This window comes from Mandrillus leucophaeus, unplaced genomic scaffold (assembly GCF_000951045.1).
Source record: "Mandrillus leucophaeus isolate KB7577 unplaced genomic scaffold, Mleu.le_1.0 Scaffold35, whole genome shotgun sequence".
NCBI classification, from domain to species: domain Eukaryota; kingdom Metazoa; phylum Chordata; class Mammalia; order Primates; family Cercopithecidae; genus Mandrillus; species Mandrillus leucophaeus.
In genome coordinates, this window is record NW_012103698.1 from 3,050,782 (window position 1) to 3,069,145 (window position 18,364).

Below are 18,364 nucleotides of genomic sequence, written 5' to 3' on the forward strand. Positions count from 1 at the left end.
AAGAGCAAAACTCCATCTCAAAAAAAAAAAAAAAGCAATACACACTGGAAAATACCATTAGATTCAACTATATAAATACATACATGTATTTCCCCAACAGCACCCCTCCAGCACAATAGATATTTCCATCATATGTGGAATCTAGGGTTAATCTGAATTCAATAAGTTAAAAAGAAAGAGTTCTTAAATCAGTAAGAAAAAACTGAAAATCTCAACAGAAAAATGGATAACATATCGGTGCTTGAAGTGGTCTGGTGACCTATGGAGGTTTCCAAGAACTCTTTCAAAGGTTCTGTGATTATTTTCATAATAACAGTAACTTTTTTTTTTTTTTTTTTGAGTAACAGAATCTTGCTCTGTCACCCAGGCTGGAGTGCAGTGGCGCGATACTGGCTCACTGCAACCTCTGCTTCCCAAGTTCAAGCCATTCTCCTGCCTCAGCCTCCCAAGTAGCTGGGATTACAGGTGCATGGCACCATACCTGGCTAATTTTTGTATTTTTAGTAGAGACGGGGGTTACACCAAGTTGGCCAGGCTGGTTTCAAACTCCTGACCTCAAGTGATCCGTCTGCCTCAGCCTCCCAAAGTGTTGGGATTACTTACAAGCGTGAGCCACTGCTACTGGCCAATGCTAAGATTTTGTTTGCCTTTTCCAGTGTGTTGACATTTGTGCTGATAATGCAAAAGCAACAGTGGCCCTTAACATGAATCAAGAAAGTGGCACCAAACTGTACTAGTAATCGTGTTCTTCACCACCACGTCGTTTTCACTTAAGAAAGTCCTCTTCAGTGGGGCGCGGTGGTTCACGTCTGTAATCCCAGCACTTTGGGAGGCCGAGGCGGGCGGATCACAAGGTCCGGAGATAGAGACCATCCTGGCTAACACGGTGAAACACCGTCTCTACTAAAAATACAAAAAAAATTAGCCAGGTGAGGTGGCGGGCGCCTGTAGTCCCAGCTACTCGGGAGGCTGAGGCAGAAGAATGGCCTGAACCTGGGAGGCAGAGCTTGCAGTGAGCCCAGATCACACCACTGCACTCCAGCCTGGGCGACAGAGCAAGATTCTCTCAAAAAAATTTAAAAAAGTCCCCTTCATCTGTAAAATGGGTAAATGAAAAGATCAGAAAGAATGTCCTTGTTGAAGCAGCAAAATATGAATTTTATTATATTTGAGCTCACGTCCTTTTTTTAATAGACCTATCTTTTAGAGCAGTTTTAGGTTCACAGACAAATTGAGCATAAAGCACAGATATTTCCCATATCTCCCTGCCCCCACGTATGTATAGCTTCCCCCACTATCCTCCACCAGCAGCAAGGTTATACATTATTTGTTACAATCAATGAATTTACATTGACACATCATTATTGACCAAAGTCCATGGTTTAAATTCAGCTTCACTCTTGGTGTATATTCTATGGTTTTGGACAACTGTGCATGACATGTATCCACCGTTATAGTGTCATACAGAAGAGTTTCACTGTGCTGAGAATCCCCTGTGCTCTACTTGTCCCTCCTCCCTCTTTCCCCTGTGGCAATCAGTGATCTCTTTACTATTGCCATACTTTGGCTTTTTCCAGCAGGTCTTATTGTTGGGATCATAGAGTATTTAGGTTGGCTTCTTCATTTTTTTTTTTTTTTAGAGACAGTGTCTCTCACTTTTTTGCCCAGGCTAGACTCCTTGGGACTATACAGGTGCATGCTACTGTGACTGGCTTCGAACTGGCTTATTTAACTGTCATATGCATTTTAGGTTCCTCCGTGACTTTTCATGGCTTGATAGCTCATTTCATTTTTGCACTGAATAACATTCCATTCTCTGGACATACCAGTTTGTTTATCCGTTCACCTACTGAAGACTATCTTAGTTGCTTCCACGTTTGGCAAGTATGAATAAAGCTGTTATAGATCATCTGTGTGCAGGTTTTATTATTTATTTATTTATTTATTTATTTTTGTGAGACAGAGTCTCACTCTGTCGCCCAGGCTGGAGTGCAGTGGTGCGATCTTGGCTCACTGCAAGCTCCGTGTCCCAGGTTCATGCCATTCTCCTGCCTCAGCCTCCCAGGTAGCTGGGACTACAGGCGCCTGCCACCACGCCCAGCTAATTTATTGTATTTTTAGTAGAGACAGGGTTTCACAGGATTTTAGCCAGGATGGTCTCGATCTCCTGACCTCGTGATCCGCCCGCCTCGGCCTCCCAAAGTGCTGGGATCACAGGAGTGAGCCACTGCGCCCAGTCATCTATGTGCAGGTTTTTGTGTGAATGTGTTTTCATCTCATTTGGGTAAATACCAAGGGAGTGTAATTAATGGATAGCATGGTAAGAGTGTGTTTAGGGCTGGGCATGGTGGCTCACGCCTGGGATTACAGTGCTTTGGGAGGCAGAGGCGGGAGGATCACTTGAGACCAGGAGTTTGAGACCAGCCTGGACAACATATTGAGACTTCTGTCTCTACAAAAAATAAAAAATTAGCTGGGTGGGGTGGTGTACTCCTGTGGTCCCAGCTACTTGGGAGGCTGAGGTGGGAGGATCCCTTGAGCCTGTGAGGTCAATGCTGCAATAAGCCTTGATCATGCCACTGCACTCCAGCCTGGATGACAGAGCAATACTTTGTCTCAAAAAAAAAAGTTTACTTTTGTGAGAAACCACCAAACTGTCTTCCAAAGTAGCCATACCGTTTTGCATTCCCACCAGCAGTGAATGACATGAATGAATGAATGTTTTAATTTGCAATTCCCTAATGACATATGATGTTGAGCATCTTTTTATACACTCACTTTCCATCTATATATCTTCTTTAGTGGGATGTCTGTTCATATCTTTTGTCCATTTTTTAATTGCGTTGTTCATCTTCTTCTTGTAATTTAATTTTTTTTTTTTTTTTTTTTTTTTTTTTTAGTCTCGCTCTGTCACCCAGGCTGGAATGCAGTGGTGCGCTCCACTCTCTGCAACCTCTGCCTCCCGGGTTCAATCGATTCTCCTGCCTCAGCTCCCGGAGTAGCTGGGATTACGGGTACGCGCAACCACACCCAGCTAATTTTTGTATATTCAGTAGAGACGGGGTTTCACCATGTTGGCCAGGCTGGTCTCGAACTCCTGACCTCAAATGATACACCCGCCTTGGCCTCCCAAAGTGCTGAGATTATAGGCATGAGCCACCATAGCCAGTTTTTGTTTTGTTTTGAGACAGAGTCTCGCCCAGGCAGGCTGGAGTACAGTGGCACGATCTCCACTCACTGCAACCTCCACCTCCTGGTTGAAGCCATTCTCCCGCCTCAGCCTCTCAAATAACTGGGATTACAGGCATGTGCCACCAGGCCTAGCTACTTTTTGCATTTTTAGTAGAGACAGGGTTTCACCAAGTTGGCCAGGCTGGTCTCGAACTCCTGACCTCAAATAATCCACCCACCTCAGTCTTCCAAAGTGCTGGGATTACAGGCGTGAGTCACTGTGCCCGGTCAGTAATTCTTTGTATTTTTTGGGTAACAGTCCCTTATCAGATGTCTTTAATTTTTTTAATTTTTAATTATTTTTATTTTTATTTTTTTTGCAACGAAGTCTCCCTCTGTCACCCAGGATGGAGTATAGTGGCACAGTCTCAGCTCACTGCAACCTCTGCCTCCCAGGTTCTGGGTTCAAGTGATTCTCCCGCCTCAGCCTCCCAAGTAGCTGGGATTACAGGCATCTACCACCATGCCTGGTTAATTTTTGTATTTTTAGTAGAGATGGGGTTTCACAATGTTGGCCAGGCTGGTCTTGAACTCTTGACCTCAGGTGATCTGCCTGCCTCGGCCTCCCAAAGTGCTGGGATTACAGGTGTGAGCCTCCGCACCCAGCCAAAATATAGTACATGTTTAGTAAATTACCGTTGAATGGAAAACTGAATAGGTGTTCTGAGTGAGGAGAAAGTCTAACCATGGGAAATTGGAGAGAGGTGGGCTGAGTCCCTGACAGTAACCTTCATTCCAGCACCAGCTGGTCAGGCCCCTCTGAGACCCATGTGATTTCCAAATAGGATCAAGCAACCCCTTCTGAGCCTGAGATTGACCTGGAGGCTCTCATGGATCTATCCACAGAGGAGCAGAAGACACAGCTGGAGGTAGGATGGGGGCTAGAAGCCGGCCTTGGGTCAGAGGGAACCCAGACTCCCAGGTTCTGCCTCCTTTGGTGGAGTGGAGAGAACCAACCCAGAGGGGAGAACTCTTGGGAGATTGGTGGGGACTTGTGGGAAAGTGCTGTGACTTGGGGCCCTCTCTGTGTTCTCCCCTATCTAGGCCATTCTTGGGAACTGCCCTCGCCCCACAGAGGTAAGGGACGTTCTGCTGGTCTGGGGTAAGAGGAGGCCCAATGTGGGAGGCGGCTAATGAAGAGGAGTATTCGAAGGGAAGGCTTGCCTGTGGGTCTTCTCCTTCTCTGGGGAGTTAGGGGTAGGGGAAGATTAGCGAGGGCAGGGTGAGGGGTGAAGTGTGACCCCAAGCCTTGGTCTCACTCCTGTTTCTCCCTCAGGCTTTTATCTCTGAGCTGCTCAGTCAACTCAAGAAACTCCGGAGACTCAGCCGGCCTCAGAAATAAGCCTGAAAGACCATCTTTAGCAGCCTCAGCGCTGCCAGGCCTGCCCTGAAACTCCAGATCCTGGCTAAGAGAGAAATAGCTCCTTGGGACACAAACAAGAAATGTGAACAAGGAGGGACATTTGCATACTCCTACTGGCTGTGCGGTCACAACTAGTTTCTGTCAGCTGGGCTCTCTGGGAGAGAGCTGGCTGCTGTCTAATGCCTTCCTTGGCAGCCAAGTGGATAAAACCTTTAGGAGCCCCAGCTCAATGGAGTGTGGAACATGTCTCTGCTGAGGGACAGGGGAGGGAGAGGATGAAGTGATACACAGGAAGGCCACAACCTAAGTCACTAGGCTGTGCCCACACACCCCGTCCGTCCGTCCGTCCGTCCGTCCATCCATCCGTCCATCCGTCCGTCCATCCATCCGTCCATCCATCCATCCATCCATCCATCCATCCATCCATCCATCCATCCATCCAAAGGACTCGAGAATTCAAAGACGAAGGTCACAGCTCCACTTCAGAGAGATCACAATCTAGCAAGGCCAAGGAGCCAAGCAGACATTATCTGCCTAAGGTACACAGCCTCCTGACATAACCAACAAGAGGGACGCCAATGGCAAAGACTAGTTTCAAATCCTAGAGAGGAAGTAACAGGAAAAACCTAGCTGGATCCAAGAGCCTCAGAAAAGGCTCCTCCAACCACAAATGATGCAGGAGGTAGACCTCAGCCCGAGGACTCCTTAGGGAGTTGGTTCTAGCCAGGGGCAGGAAGAGAAATAGCAGAGGCAATGCAGAGGCATGTGAAGGGTACATGCCGAGAGGTCAGGGGTCCGGTTAGGGCGCATCACTGGAAGACAGATACTGAGACTGAATGGCAGGCAGGTTGGTACAGGAGCCCTAGGAGGTGCGGTCCTTTGCCAGTAAGGCAGGAAGCAGGGTGTGTGTGCATTGTCCCAGCATGCATTGTGTGAGTAGTGGAGAGGCTGAGAAATCCAAGATGGTGGGGCCTGGTGGCTAAGTAGGGCTGCCCAGAGCTGGAGCACAGTTCAAATGAATGAATGCGCATGTTTACTTCATGTGACGCCACCAGGATGGGTAGGGTTGCTCCTGCCTGGAGAAGTTCATAGGATGGCTCAACCTTTTCCCCCATTCCCCACAACTGTGCTTACAGCCTGCTCTGTTCCTGCCACCGCTCACAGGGCCCAGGCTCACAGGGTTGTAGAAATGAGATGCTAGGCTCAATGAATCAACATACTTTATTAGATCCACTAAGTGCCAGGGGAGGGACCTGTGCCCCAGAGCCAGGTTACAGGGCTCACCCGTAGATTCAGTCTGGTCTCTCCCCATCATGCCTCTCACTTCCAGTCTGGGCTTCTAATAGGAGGGCCCCGACTTCTTCCCTCGGCCCTCCCAGTCATCTTCTCGAATAGAGAATCTTTCCTCATTCCAGGGACACCAAAGCTCAGGAAGGGGCCTATCCATCATCAGTAGAGCCAGACAAGCTCTCCCATCGGACGTCCTGTGGCTGGGCCCAGAAATGGGTGCCACTGCCTGTGGGACTGCCTTTCCAGGAGAACCAGGGTGTCCTCAGTGCTCTCGGCCTGCACGCGGAGGGGAGTAGGCAGATGTGTGGTGCTCTTTAAGCTCAAAGGCATCATGGCCCTCTCTGTGGAACAAAGGGATACAAGTCAGGGATCCAGGCAGCCCTTGAGCCCTCCCACAGAACATTCCACCTGCACCCACCGGAAGCAGCGGGCACAGAAGAGGTCCCCGTCGCAGCCAGCGCAGCGTAGGGTGGCATCCTCATTGCAGATGCAGCACCAGGGGAGCTCCTCTTCCTCAGCCTCAGGCCTGGGGTCCACATCCTGGGCCTTCAGGGACCAGAGAGGCATAGAGGAAGTAAGGTACCCAGTGGGGTGTGGGAGCCGCTGCAGGAGCAGTCAGCCAGGCAGGAAGCAAGGCTGTGGGCGGCCTGGGGGTCTGCACCTGGGGCTTTTCTCACCTCCGGCTGTGTCCTTCGGGGTTGGGTCCGGGGTCGAGAAGCCTGCTCTGCCGGGATGTTAAAGCCACTTGCCTCATCCAGGGCAGCTTCTTCAGTGAGCTGCAGACAGGGTGAAGAGGTACCACTCCCTGCTCCAGGCCCAGGCCCTCCATCTCCCAGTATTTCTGTGTGCTGTGGACTTAGCTTCTCAAACTCATCTTTTTCTTTACTTGTGGCTTGTGGCTGCTGATTCCCTATCTCCAGGGACCAGTGGGCAGGTCTGGGTCACAGGGACAGTGGGGGCCCAATGAGAACTCCCAATGAGGCTCCCACACCCCACTGGGTACCTTACTTCCTCTATTCCTCTCTTGTCCCTGAAGGAGCTTCACAGTTACTGTCCAACCACAGTGGAGGTGGGGCAATGAGGCAGAGATGGGACAAGGGGTGGCAGGTGAGTAAGCCAGGCCCACCTGCTGCAGGACTCTCTGGATGGCTGTCTCCTCATCCTCGTCGTCATCACTGTCTGGGAGGCGATAGTCCTGGAGGGTCACTTGAAGAGGGAGATGGGAACAGGGGAAGGGGGAGTGAGGGTGAGAGATTTCACATGAGTGGCTGCCCTCCTGCCTCTCAGAACTGGTTCGGTTCCCAGGGGCACTTATTTCAGAGCTGAGGAGCCTCTTCAGCTACCCTGATCAGACCTGTCCCTGCCTGCCCCACCCCTGCAGGGCTGGGCCATCACTGAAGCAGGCCTGAGGGCTAGGTTGGAGGCAGGAGTGGAAGCCTCAGCCCCTGAATGGACTGAAGGTCCCCTGCCCTCATGGCTGCCCCTGACTCCTCCTCACCCACTGCTTTGCTCTACCACCTTCCTTGTGGCTCTGGGCTGGGCTCAGCACATCTCTGGACACAAATACCCCCAGCACCTGACTCAGCCCTGCCAGGGAGGCCTTGACCAAGGGACACCAGTGAGCAGCTGCTCCCCAGCCTTCACCTCTCTCGGGGTCCTGTCCCCGCAGTACGGCCAGTCGCTTGGCCAGGGCCAGAATCCGTTCCTGCCTCGTGTTCTCCTCCCGCAACTCAAGTGCTGCCTCAGCCAGCAGTCTGCTCTTCTCCTCCTCCAAGGACCAGCTGGCCTGCTTCTTGGAATTAGTGCTCCCTGGGCCACCCTGGTTGAGGTCATTCTGGAGAGAGGCAGCTAGAAGGGGTAATGCCATCAGAGAGGCAGAGACATCCCAAGATCTCTCCTCAGAAGCCAATGAGCCCATTTCTCAATGCTTTCTTGCTCTTAAATAATTTTCTTTCTTTTCTTTTTTTTGAGACGGAGTCTTGCTCTGTCACCCAGGCTGGAGTGTAGTGGTGCGATCTCAGCTCACTGCAACCTCCGCCTCCCGGATTCAAGCAATTCTCCTGCCTCAGCCTCCCGAGTAGCTGGGATTACAGGCACATGCCCCCATGCCCAGCTAATTTTTGTATTTTTAGTAAAGATGGGGTTTCAACATGTTGGTATCCAACTCCTGACCTTGTGATCCACCCACCTCGGCCTCCCAAAGTGCTGGGATTACAGGCGTGAGTCATCACGCCCGGCCTTTCTCAACCCTTTCTAATCACAGATCATCAGCTTTTTGCTCAGCACTAGAGCCTATGGTTTCTATTACAAATAAAATCAGTATTCCTCCATTTTCCCAAATGTAAAAAACTAGTAATCTTAGCCATGTCTTTTCCAACCACATCCATCGCCATCTACCTGATATTTTAACATTCTGTCCTAAGGGTGGGTGTCCTATGGTTTGAGAATCACTGCCCTAAAGGAACAAGACATGATGAGGCCAAGGTTCAGTCAGTCTCTTTGCCTTTCAGGGCAGGAATTACCATTTCCTGGGATCAGCACAGAGAGGGCAATGAAGCCAAGACCTTGTATATCACTGGGCAGGAAGAATTTTACCAGATTAGGTGTGGCTCTGACACAGTCACCTTCAGTTTAGTGTTTCAGAGCAAGAGGTTTAAAATTACAGCTTAGGTTTAAGTCTCATCTCTGCAGCTTAATGTCTGTGTGACCTTGGTCAAGTTCCTCAAGCTCACCAGGCCTGTTTCCTCATTTATAAAAAAGAACAGTATATACCTTATAAGACTTTTTTTTTTTTTAAAAACAGGGTCTTGCTATGTTGCCCTGGCAAGTCTTAAACTCCCAGGTTCAAGCTATCCTCCCTCCTGCCTCTGCCTCCTTAGGTGTTTAGGATTACAGGCATGAGCCACCACACCTGGCCTCCTAAGATTATCAAGGCTATTCAATGAGATTGTGCCTCTAAAGCAGGATTTCTCAATCTTAGTTCTCTTGACACTTTGGACTGGGTAATTCTTCATTGTGATGTGCTGTCCTGTGACACAGTAGATTTAGTAGCATCCCTGGCTTCTATCCTCTAGGTGCCAGTAATATCCTGAGTTGTGACAACCAAAAAGTCTCTAAACGTTGCCACAAGTAGCCTGGGGGCCAAAATCATCCTTTGTTGAAAAACACTGCTCTGGCCGGGCGCAGTGGCTCAAGCCTGTAATCCCAGCACTTTGGGAGGCCGAGACGGGCGGATCACGAGGTCAGGATATCGAGACCATCCTGGCTAACACGGTGAAACCCCGTCTCTACTAAAAAATACAAAAAACTAGCCAGGCGAGGTGGCAGGCGCCTGTAGTCCCAGCTACTCCAGAGGCTGAGGCAGGAGAATGGTGTGAACCCGGGAGGCGGAGCTTGCAGTGAGCTGAGATCCGGCCACTGCACTCCAGCCTGGGCAACAGAGCGAGACTCTGTCTCAAAAAAAAAAAAAAAAAAAGAAAAGAAAAACACTGCTCTGAAGCCTTCAAACAGCACTGTCCAACAGAATGTTCTATGATGACGGAAACATTCCATATCATGTTCTATATCTGTGCTGCCCAAGATGGCAGCCATGAAGCCCATGTGGCTACTGAGCATTGAGATGTGGCTGGTGCTACTAAATAGCTTCTTCCTCCTTATCAACATCATGATTGCAGAGAATATTCACTGAGTACTCACTATGAGTCAGATACCATCCCAAGCACTTATTGGATTATCTCATTTACTCCTCGTGATTTCCCTGAGGTAGGTTTTTCCATACATATCTTCATTTTACACATGAGGAAAGTGAGACTTAGGTCAAGTAACTTGCCCAGCATCACACAGCTAATACGTGGTAGAACTGGGAATCACTGTCTGATTCTAAAGCCCGTGCACTTAAACACTAGACTTACACTGGCTCCCTTTGGAGTAAGCACTCAATGAATCGTAACTCTTACAATGTTGATCACTCTCTGATTTACATTCATCTCCCAGAGGGTGGACAGCAGAGCCTCTCCAGTCTGGGGAAAGAGGTGGGGCAGATTCCTAGGGAGCCAAATGGAGGGGTTACCTGGGCCTCCTCCTTTCCAGCTGTCGATAGCCACCTCAGCTGCCAGCTGCGTTAGCAGATCCTGTGTCTGCTGGGCTTGGGTCCTGTTGTCTGGTGTGTGATGTGCCTGTCCAGACGAGGAAACCTCAGTGGAGAGCAGGGGTAGCCCAGAAGCAGTCTAGGTCAGGGATGGATGCTAAGGAGTTCTCAAAGCCCAGGGAAAGGAGAAGGATCCACGGCCCACATAATCAAGTAGGTCTGGCAGTCCCCAACAGGACTGAGGGGCCACTTTTTCCTGCCCTACCCAATTGTGCTGTTTGTCCCTGGTCCCCGGGTCTGGTAGCAGGCCTGAGGATCAGGAGGTAGGGGTGGGAGGCTTTGCCAACTCCTGCAAAGTACATAAAATACAAAGGTTGGTGCAAAAGTAACTGAGGTTTTTGCAATTAAAAGTAATAACAAAAACTGCAATTACTTTTGTACAACCCCAATACCTGTGTCTGGGCATCTGCTGGGTCCTCCCCCTAGCACTCCCGCTTCTCTCCTAAGCCATAACACTCACCGGCTGGGGGGTTTGAGAAGGTAGAACTCTGCCCTGCAACGCCGCAAGTCGTGCCTCCATTTCCCGGGTGGAAGGGATGGAGCCCTGACGTTCATCCTTTAGCGCAGCCAGTCGTGCCTCTATCTCTTCCTGTGAGGGGACTAACTCTGCAATTGGCACGGAGGGAGCCTTGTAAGGGCCAGAGGCATCTCAGTCCCAGAAGCCCTGGACTGTGTCCTCTAGGCAACCCCATCTGCCCCCGCTCACTGGGCTTGTTCTCCTGGCGGAGTCGTGCTAGGCGCTCAGCAATCATCTGGTCTTGTCGGGTCAGTCCCTGGCTCTGGGAAGTGCTGGGCTTCTGCTTGGCTTCCAAGGCTGCCACACGCCTGGCAGGATATGAGATAGAGGCTCTTGAAGAAGGCAGAGGGGAAGAGTGAAGGCACCCACTTACTGTTTCCCATTCAAATCGAATCATTTCTGGGCACCTAGGGAGGCCTCCAGTGGGCAATCTGCTGTGCCCCTCACTCATGCCACCCTGCAGCCCAACCTGGCTGACCAGCCAGAGGGTCTAGCTGAAAGGACAAGCTATACCTAGTGCCTGTCCTGGAGAGAGGGCTGAAGAGCTGCTTTAGAAGCCCAAGAGGGCAGTGAGGAGCTGGAGAGGAGAGCATTCTCCTGATTCTGTGCTCATTCCATCTAGAAGATTCGGGGAGGGTCTTTCCCTATGGCTCCCTTAGCCTTTCCCCAACCCTCTTTGTCTTTTTCTCTTCAGCACTTACTTCTTATAGTTCTGAGGCGGTGACCACTTGGAGGCATTGGCAGAAGATCCTCTACAGAGAAGAAATCTAGTGTTATAAGTCCTGCCATCCCACCAGGTAGTGCCCCCCACTCCAAACACTTCCTCGGCTGACTCTCGCCACAAAGTACAAAGCTGTGAGGGCTGGCCAGATGCCCACTGCCATACTTGACTGAACTTTCACCCATGCCTGCCTCTCACCTGGTCAGGACCTCGTGGCATTGCTTGCAGACTTTCTGTTGGGTGTTCCCAGTCCGAGGCACTGCTGCACTGAAGCTTAGGCAGCCTGAACAAAAGGCCCTGCCACAATTCTTACAGCCATACTACAAGAAACATGAAATAGGAGATCCACCTCTCACCTGCCCCTGCAGGCTGCTCCCAGGGACTCTCCAATCTCACACACAGAGAAGTCACTGAAGTTATGGCCAGCTGCTGGGAGGAGGAAGAGGAGTGGGGCCCCTAAGGCCTAGGGGTGGAGAGTAAAGCAATTCCTCGGTTTCCAGCATCTTATTCAAGCCAAATGAAGGTTTATACAAAATTCCCATGCTTTCTACCCTGTCTTCAATTCCCTGACCCAGGGGTGTAGAAGACAGATAGATAAAACCCAGTATTTCAGGCCACTGACTCTTCCACAAAGGAGAATCAGAGACTGGGCAGAGCCCATGCCTCCTCTGCTCTTGCAGAGATGGAGGGAGGCTTGGCTCAGGATGGGCTAACAATAGCCTCCATTTATTAAGCACTTACTATGTACCAGGCACTAAACCCAGTACTTAACATTCATCATGTGATTTATTCCTCACAATTTACACACATTATTTTACTTAATCTTGATGCCAACCGTGATTATACTTGTTTCGAGAGGAACAGAGGTCCTCTTCCCCAAACCAAGGTCACCCCCTCAGTAAGATAGCAGATCTCAGATTTGAACCCTGACTCCAAAATCCAGGTTGGTAAACGCTACACAGTCCTGCCTTCCTACGTGATACTAATTTACTCTATCTGGTTCCCAGCATCTCCTGGTCAGAATCCCTAGCCACAACTGAGGCAGAGGGGGCCTGCAGTTTACTAGAGGAATCTGGCAGGTCTGTGATAAGGACAGGACAGCTACCCTTCACCATGGTGCCCCTGAATCAGGAGGAAGTGTGGTAACCGAACTCGAGCGACCTGGAGAAGGGCGGGCTGCGGGATGGGGAAGGTTCAGAGCGGAGAGAGTAACGGGCTTGGTGTGATAGACACCGCGCTTCAGAGGGGCAGGGTGGAGAGGAAAAAACCGCCAGATGCTACACTGGGCCGACAGAAAAGAGTAGTGTTGCAAAAATGACGGCAGCGCGCTTTACAGTTTATAGGGAACCCTCAACCTAAAGCACTTCAGTGGACCCTCACATAAACTCAGAAAGCGAGGGAATGTTAGTCCCATTTTACAGAAATGGAAACTGAGGATCAATGACTTCATCAAAACTACATAGCTGGAAAGGGGCCGTAAGACCAAGTTTTGGACGTTAAGTCCCGCGCTTTTCCCTCCTCTCCTCCCTGGCCCTGCAGCTTTCGGGGAGGGAAGACTCGCCTCCTTCTTGAAGAGGGTGAACTTGACAGCGCAGCCGTAGCACCTACTCTCCATGGTGGCTCCCAGCACCGCAGGATCTGCAGAGTTGAAGTCACGCCGGCCAAGTCCTGGGCCCCTTGTACCCTCACCCCAGCTCCGCCCTTCCCTTCCCTGCCCTGCTACGCCCTGCCCCGCCCCACACGCCCACTGGCACTGTCCGGCCGCGACCTACAGCGGGGAATCCGCACGCTCCCCTGCAGCCAGCGTACGGCAGCGGCGACAACGGGGGCTGCTGGGAGTCGTAGTTCATTCACGACTGCCAGCCTCCCTCAGAGTCAGTCAAGCCTGACCCAGAACACAATTCCCAGAGGGCTAGGCGCCACTCGGAGCCGGCAGTCCCCACGCGCGCTTAGACTCTTGGGAGTTGTAGTACGAATCCGTCAGGCCAGAACCATGGCAGTGACCAAGGAGCTCTTACAGATGGACCTGTACGCGCTGCTAGGCATTGAGGAGAAGGCAGCGGACAAAGAGGTGAGAATGGTGGCGAGGAAGGCTGATCCTGAGAGGTCTGGCGGCCTTTCCTGTCCTAGCGCCTGGGCCGCGGCTGATATCCGCTCTCCAGGTTCATTCGGGTCCTGGGCGGGGAGCGAGGGTCGGCCCTATGCCCTCCGCAGCGGGCTCCCAGACATTTCCTGGACGGTCCGAGGGCCTCAAGAGGAAGCGGGGAACAGAGGGCTCTTCGCGCCGGGTGGCTGTGCTCTCCCTGTGGCCTCTGTCTGCTAGAGGCCGCGGGGTGAGGCTGCGAGGGAACGCTAGCCTCCTCTGCGCTTGCGCAGTCTCGGCCTCCGTTTCCGCTTCTGCCTTGGCTGTGACAAGAGGTGCCTCGTTTCAGTCTCTTCTGCAGGCTGATTTAATTCCTCCACTTAGAGCCTAGGGCGAAAGAAAAGTCAGATCTCAAGGCCTCTCCACTCCCTTTTCATGCCCCCTTGCCAATGTGACCGATGACCCTGCTGTCTCTATTTTCTTTTCCACTCTAGCCCATTGATTCTTTTCAGGTAGCTGATGCCCTTCTCAGCATGTGCTCGTTAGCGGGCTAAAAGCAGGAGGATCAGAAAGTTAAGGCAGACGGCCTAGAGTTCCATGCTACCTTAGGTGTTGATAAAAGATGCCAGGGAGTGAAACACTGATCAAGCTGGATTTAGGATTTCTGTTATCTCCCCCTGGATCATGGTGGTAGTTTTAACAATATAGGAAGGAGAGGCGTTCATCAAATGAAAATTAGTGCCCAACTGAGCCGAGATCGCGCCACTGCACTCCATCCTGGGCGGCAAAGCAAGACTCCGTCTCAAAAAAAAAAAAAAAGTAAAATTAGTGCCCATTAGGCCGGGTGCGGTGGCTCACACTTCTAATCCCCGCACTTTGGGAGGCCGAGGCGGGCGGATCACGAGGTCAGGAGTTCGAGACCAGCCTGGCCAATATGGTGAAAGCCCGTCTCTTTTAAAAATACAAAAACTAACCAGGCGTGGTGACACGCACAAATAGCCTCAGCTACTTGGGAGGCTGAGGCAAGAGAATCGCTGGAACCCGGGAGGTGGAGGTTGCAGTGAGCCAAGATTGTGCCACTGCACTCCAGCCTGGGTGACAGAGCCAGACTCCGTCTCAAATTAAAAAAAAAAAAAAAAAGGAAAAAAGAAAATTAGTGCCCACTATTGTCCCTGTACTTCTGGGCTGCCCTGCTCATGGGGTGAGTGAGCTTTTGAGAAGAGGAAGCTCTGGGGCAGAAAATCAGGGAGACCCAGAGGGTCCCTGAGAGATGCTGTCAACCTGCACAAATCTGTCCCCTGCAGCCGCAGTTGAAATCAGAAGTGGCCATGGCATGTCTATGAAGCATCAAAAGCATCTGCTCCACCTCTCTCATGTTTTAATATTTTAGGATTAATAATTCCTAACACCTGTATAATGCTTACTATGTCCTAGACAGTATTTTTTTTTCCTGGATTGTATTCTAAGTGCTCTCCGTTTGCAAATTATTATTTTTAAAATTCTTTATTTATTATTATTTTTTGAGACGGAGTCTTGCTCTGTCGCCCAGAGCTGGAGTGCAGTGGCGCAATCTCAGCTAATTGCAACTTCTGCCTCCTAGGTTCAAGTGATTCTCCTGCCTCAGCCTCCCGAGTAGCTGGGACTATAGGCATGCACCACCACGCCTGGCTAATTTTTTTTTTTTTTTTTCCGTGATCTTCCCACCTCGGCCTCCCAAAGTGCTGGGATTACAGGTGAGAGCCACCATGCCCTGCCTGCATATTATTTAATTAGTACTTTATTACTAGTGGGAAATTATTTGAGACATTTCACCCAAGATCCGAGTGGGAAATCTGGAGTTTTTGGGTTTTTTTTTTTTTTTTTGAGATGGAGTCTCACTCTGTTGCCCAGGCTGGAGTGCAGTGATGCAATCTTGGCTCACTGCAACCTCTGCCTCCCAGGTTCAAGGAATTCTCCTGCCTCAGCCTCCTGAGCAGCTGGGATTACGGGCATGTGCCACCACGCCTAGCTAATTTTTGTGTTTTTATCAGAGACAGAGTTTCACCATGTTGGTCAGGCTGGTCTTGAACTCCTGACCTCAAATGATCCACCAGCCTTGGCCTCCCAAAGTGCTGGGATTACAGGCATGAGCTACCGCGCCCAGCTGAAATCTAGAGTTTCTAACCCTGAACTTGAGAACTCCTGAGGAAGTCAGTTGGAAGCCATTCTCTATTAATTAGAGAAGTTACATAATCAGATTTTCTTTTTTTTAAATTCTAGTTTTTGAGAAGAGATCTCTCTCTCATTCAGGCTGGAATGCAGTGGCACAATCACAGCTCGCTGCAGCCTCGACTTCCTGGGCTCAAGTCAACCCACCTCAGCCTCCCATGTAGCTGGGACTGCAGGTGTGCATCATCATGCCTGGCTAATTTGTTTTGTGTGTTTTGTGTGTGTGTGTGTGTGTGTGTGGTTTTTTTTTTTTTTCTCCCAGAGATGGGGTCCAGCTGTATTGCCCAGGCTGGTCTCAAACTCCTGGGCTCAAGTGATCCTCCTGCCTTGGTCTCCCAGAGTGCTGGGATTGCACGTGTGAGCCACTGTGCCCTGCCCATAATTGGATTTTAAAGAAAGTATTCAGCTGAATGTGATGGCTCACACCTGCAATTCCAGCACTTTGGGAGGCCAAGGTGGAAGGAATGCTTGAGGTCAGGAGTTTGAGACCAGCCTGGGAAACATAGTGAGACTCTGTCTCTCCATATATATAAAAAACAAAACAAAAAAAAGCTGGGCAGGGTGTTACACGCCTGTAGTCCTCACTACATGGAAGGCTGAGGTGGGAGGATCACTTGAGCCTGGGAAGTTGCAGTGAGCTATGATTTTGCCACTGCATTCCAGCCTGGATGACAGGGTGAGACCCTGCCTCTCTTAAAAAAGAAAAGAGAAAAAAAAAAGAAAAGAAAAAAGGAAAGAGCCGGGCGCGGTGGCTCAAGCCTGTAATCCCAGCACTTTGGGAGGCCGAGACGGGCGGATCACGAGGTCAGGAGATCGAGACCATCCTGGCTAACACAGTGAAACCCCGTCTCTACTAAAAAATACAAGAAACTAGCCGGGCGAGGTGGCAGGCGCCTGTAGTCCCAGCTACTCGGGAGGCTGAGGCAGGAGAATGGCGTAAACCTGGGAGGCGGAGCTTGCAGTGAGCTGAGATCGGGCCACTGCACTCCAGCCCGGGCGACAGAGCGAGACTCCGTCTCAAAAAAAAAAAAAAAAAAGGGGGGTACAAAGTGCTGTGGATGTTCAGTGTAGGCTGAGATTGCTTTTAGTTTGAGAGAAGGGATAAAGGAAGTAGAGAAGGTATTTGGGGCCTTGAAGAATGAGCAGAGTTTGGACATGTGGAGGTGGAGGCAGGGCATTCTAAGAAAGCAAATGTATATATTAATACGTACAGTCTATTTTGGAGCATAAGTAGGTGGCACCCTCAAAGAGGCCTTACCTATTCTTTTTCATAGCAGCCAGTTCTCCTTTCTAGCACTTATTCCCATTTGCACTTTGGACACACTGGCTAGCTTCATGGCAACAGACACTTTTTGGTAGAAAACAAGAGAGACCTAGGCCCTGGTGTCCCCTCACCATGGTTTAATACCTGTCATAGCCAACCTAGGTTGCTGTCATAGGGCAACCTAGAGGATACACAAATATTTCAAGTGTATACAAGGAAGAACTCCTAAACTGGTTGTCCAAATAGCCTGGGAGTTCTCAATTTGGCCTCTACAGAAAGTCTCCAGGAACTGGGTGAAGGAACCTCTGAAAATCATGTGTGATATTTTTTATGTATTTATTCTGGAGGAGAGGGGGACATTTTTTTTTCTTTCTTTTTTTTTTTTTTTTTTTTTTTTTTTGAGGCAGGGTCTCTCCCTGTTACCCATGCTGGAGTCAGTGGCATGATTACTGCTCACTGCAAACTCCTCCTGGCCTCAAGCCATCCTCCCACCTCAGCCTCAAAAGTAACTGGGACCACAGGTGTGCACCACCATGCCCGGCTAATTTTTGTATTTTTGTAGAGATGGGGTTCCACCATGTTGGCCACGTTGGTCTTGAACTCCTGGGTTCAAGCAATCCTCCCGCCTTGGCCTCCGAAAAGTGTTGGGATTATAGGCATGAGGTACCACACCTGGCCAGAGGAGGGAATTTTAATTCAAAAAAGGTTAAAGCAGCCCTGATGGAGGCCAAGCTCCCTGTGTTACTGATGGTGAAACTGCGGCTCAGAGAAGTGGGTTAGTGGCAGAATTGAGACTAGAACCCTGATGCCCTGATGCCCAGCTCAGGCCTCTGCTCCGTCTACTAAGGCTCCCTGGCCCTGTCCAGCGTGGTTCAGTGGTAGTGATGAGCACCACTACCAAATTTAACTTGTGTTCAGACTACTTCTCTGAATCCCTAATCCATGTATCTATCCGCCTGTTTGATCCCTCCATTTGGATGTTTCACAGCAGTCTAAATCTTACTACATCCAAAAATTGGCCAGGCGCAGTGGCTTATGTCTAATCCCAGCACTTTGGGAGGCCCAGGCAGGCACATCACCTGAGGTCAGGAGTTTGAGACCAGCCTGGCCAACAGGGTAAAATCCCATCTCTACTAAAAATACAAAAATTAGCCAGATGCAGTGGCACGTGCCTGTAGTCCCAGCTACTGGGAGGCTGAGGCAGGAGAATCGCCTGAACCTGGGAGGCGGAGGTTGCAGTGAGCTGAGATCAAGTCACTGCACTCCAGCCTGGGTGACAGAGCTAGAATCTGTCTCAAAAAAAAAAAAAAAAAATTGAACTCTTTCAAGTCTCTCTCCAAACCTGCTCCTTCCTTGGATTTCCCTATCTTATGGCACCACCATCCATCTATTCAAGCTAGGAACCTGGAGTCATTCTCAGTACCTCCCTGTCCTCTCACCCATGCCATCTAGAACATCACCGGGTCCTGATGAGTCAGGCTCCCAAATAATCCTCAAACCTGTTCACCCTCTCTGTCTCCACCACCACCACTCCAGCCCA

At 50.3% G+C, this 18,364-nt stretch overlaps 3 protein-coding genes across 4 annotated transcripts in view; 2 read left to right on the forward strand and 1 right to left on the reverse strand.

The window, feature by feature from the left end:
- PPP1R14D (protein phosphatase 1, regulatory (inhibitor) subunit 14D) overlaps positions 1–4,818 on the forward strand; it is a 25,070-nt gene extending 20,252 nt beyond the window's left edge. Inside the window, exons 3-6 of one of the 2 annotated variants that reach the window (XM_011989297.1) lie at positions 2,901–3,014; positions 4,017–4,100; positions 4,276–4,308; positions 4,508–4,818. In XM_011989297.1, coding sequence (XP_011844687.1) covers positions 2,901–3,014; positions 4,017–4,100; positions 4,276–4,308; positions 4,508–4,622 — 346 coding nt within the window. In that variant the 3' untranslated portion in view covers positions 4,623–4,818. The remainder of the gene's footprint in view (positions 1–2,900; positions 3,015–4,016; positions 4,101–4,275; positions 4,309–4,507) is intronic. The other variant, XM_011989298.1, reaches the window with a different exon arrangement.
- A 979-nt stretch (positions 4,819–5,797) lies between these two features.
- On the reverse strand, positions 5,798–13,629 carry ZFYVE19 (zinc finger, FYVE domain containing 19). The gene is given in 12 exon segments (XM_011989296.1): positions 5,798–6,225; positions 6,303–6,430; positions 6,562–6,660; positions 7,011–7,090; positions 7,529–7,732; positions 9,954–10,059; positions 10,492–10,637; positions 10,738–10,856; positions 11,250–11,300; positions 11,468–11,589; positions 12,831–12,989; positions 12,991–13,629. Coding segments are annotated over 12 exon segments (1,422 nt in total). The 5' UTR covers positions 13,120–13,629; the 3' UTR covers positions 5,798–6,146.
- The window catches only part of DNAJC17 (DnaJ (Hsp40) homolog, subfamily C, member 17), a 49,063-nt gene continuing 43,935 nt past the window's right edge, over positions 13,237–18,364 (forward strand). The window contains exon 1 of the mRNA XM_011989293.1: positions 13,237–13,340. Within this exon, the coding sequence (XP_011844683.1) occupies positions 13,263–13,340 (78 nt within the window). The 5' untranslated portion in view covers positions 13,237–13,262. The remainder of the gene's footprint in view (positions 13,341–18,364) is intronic.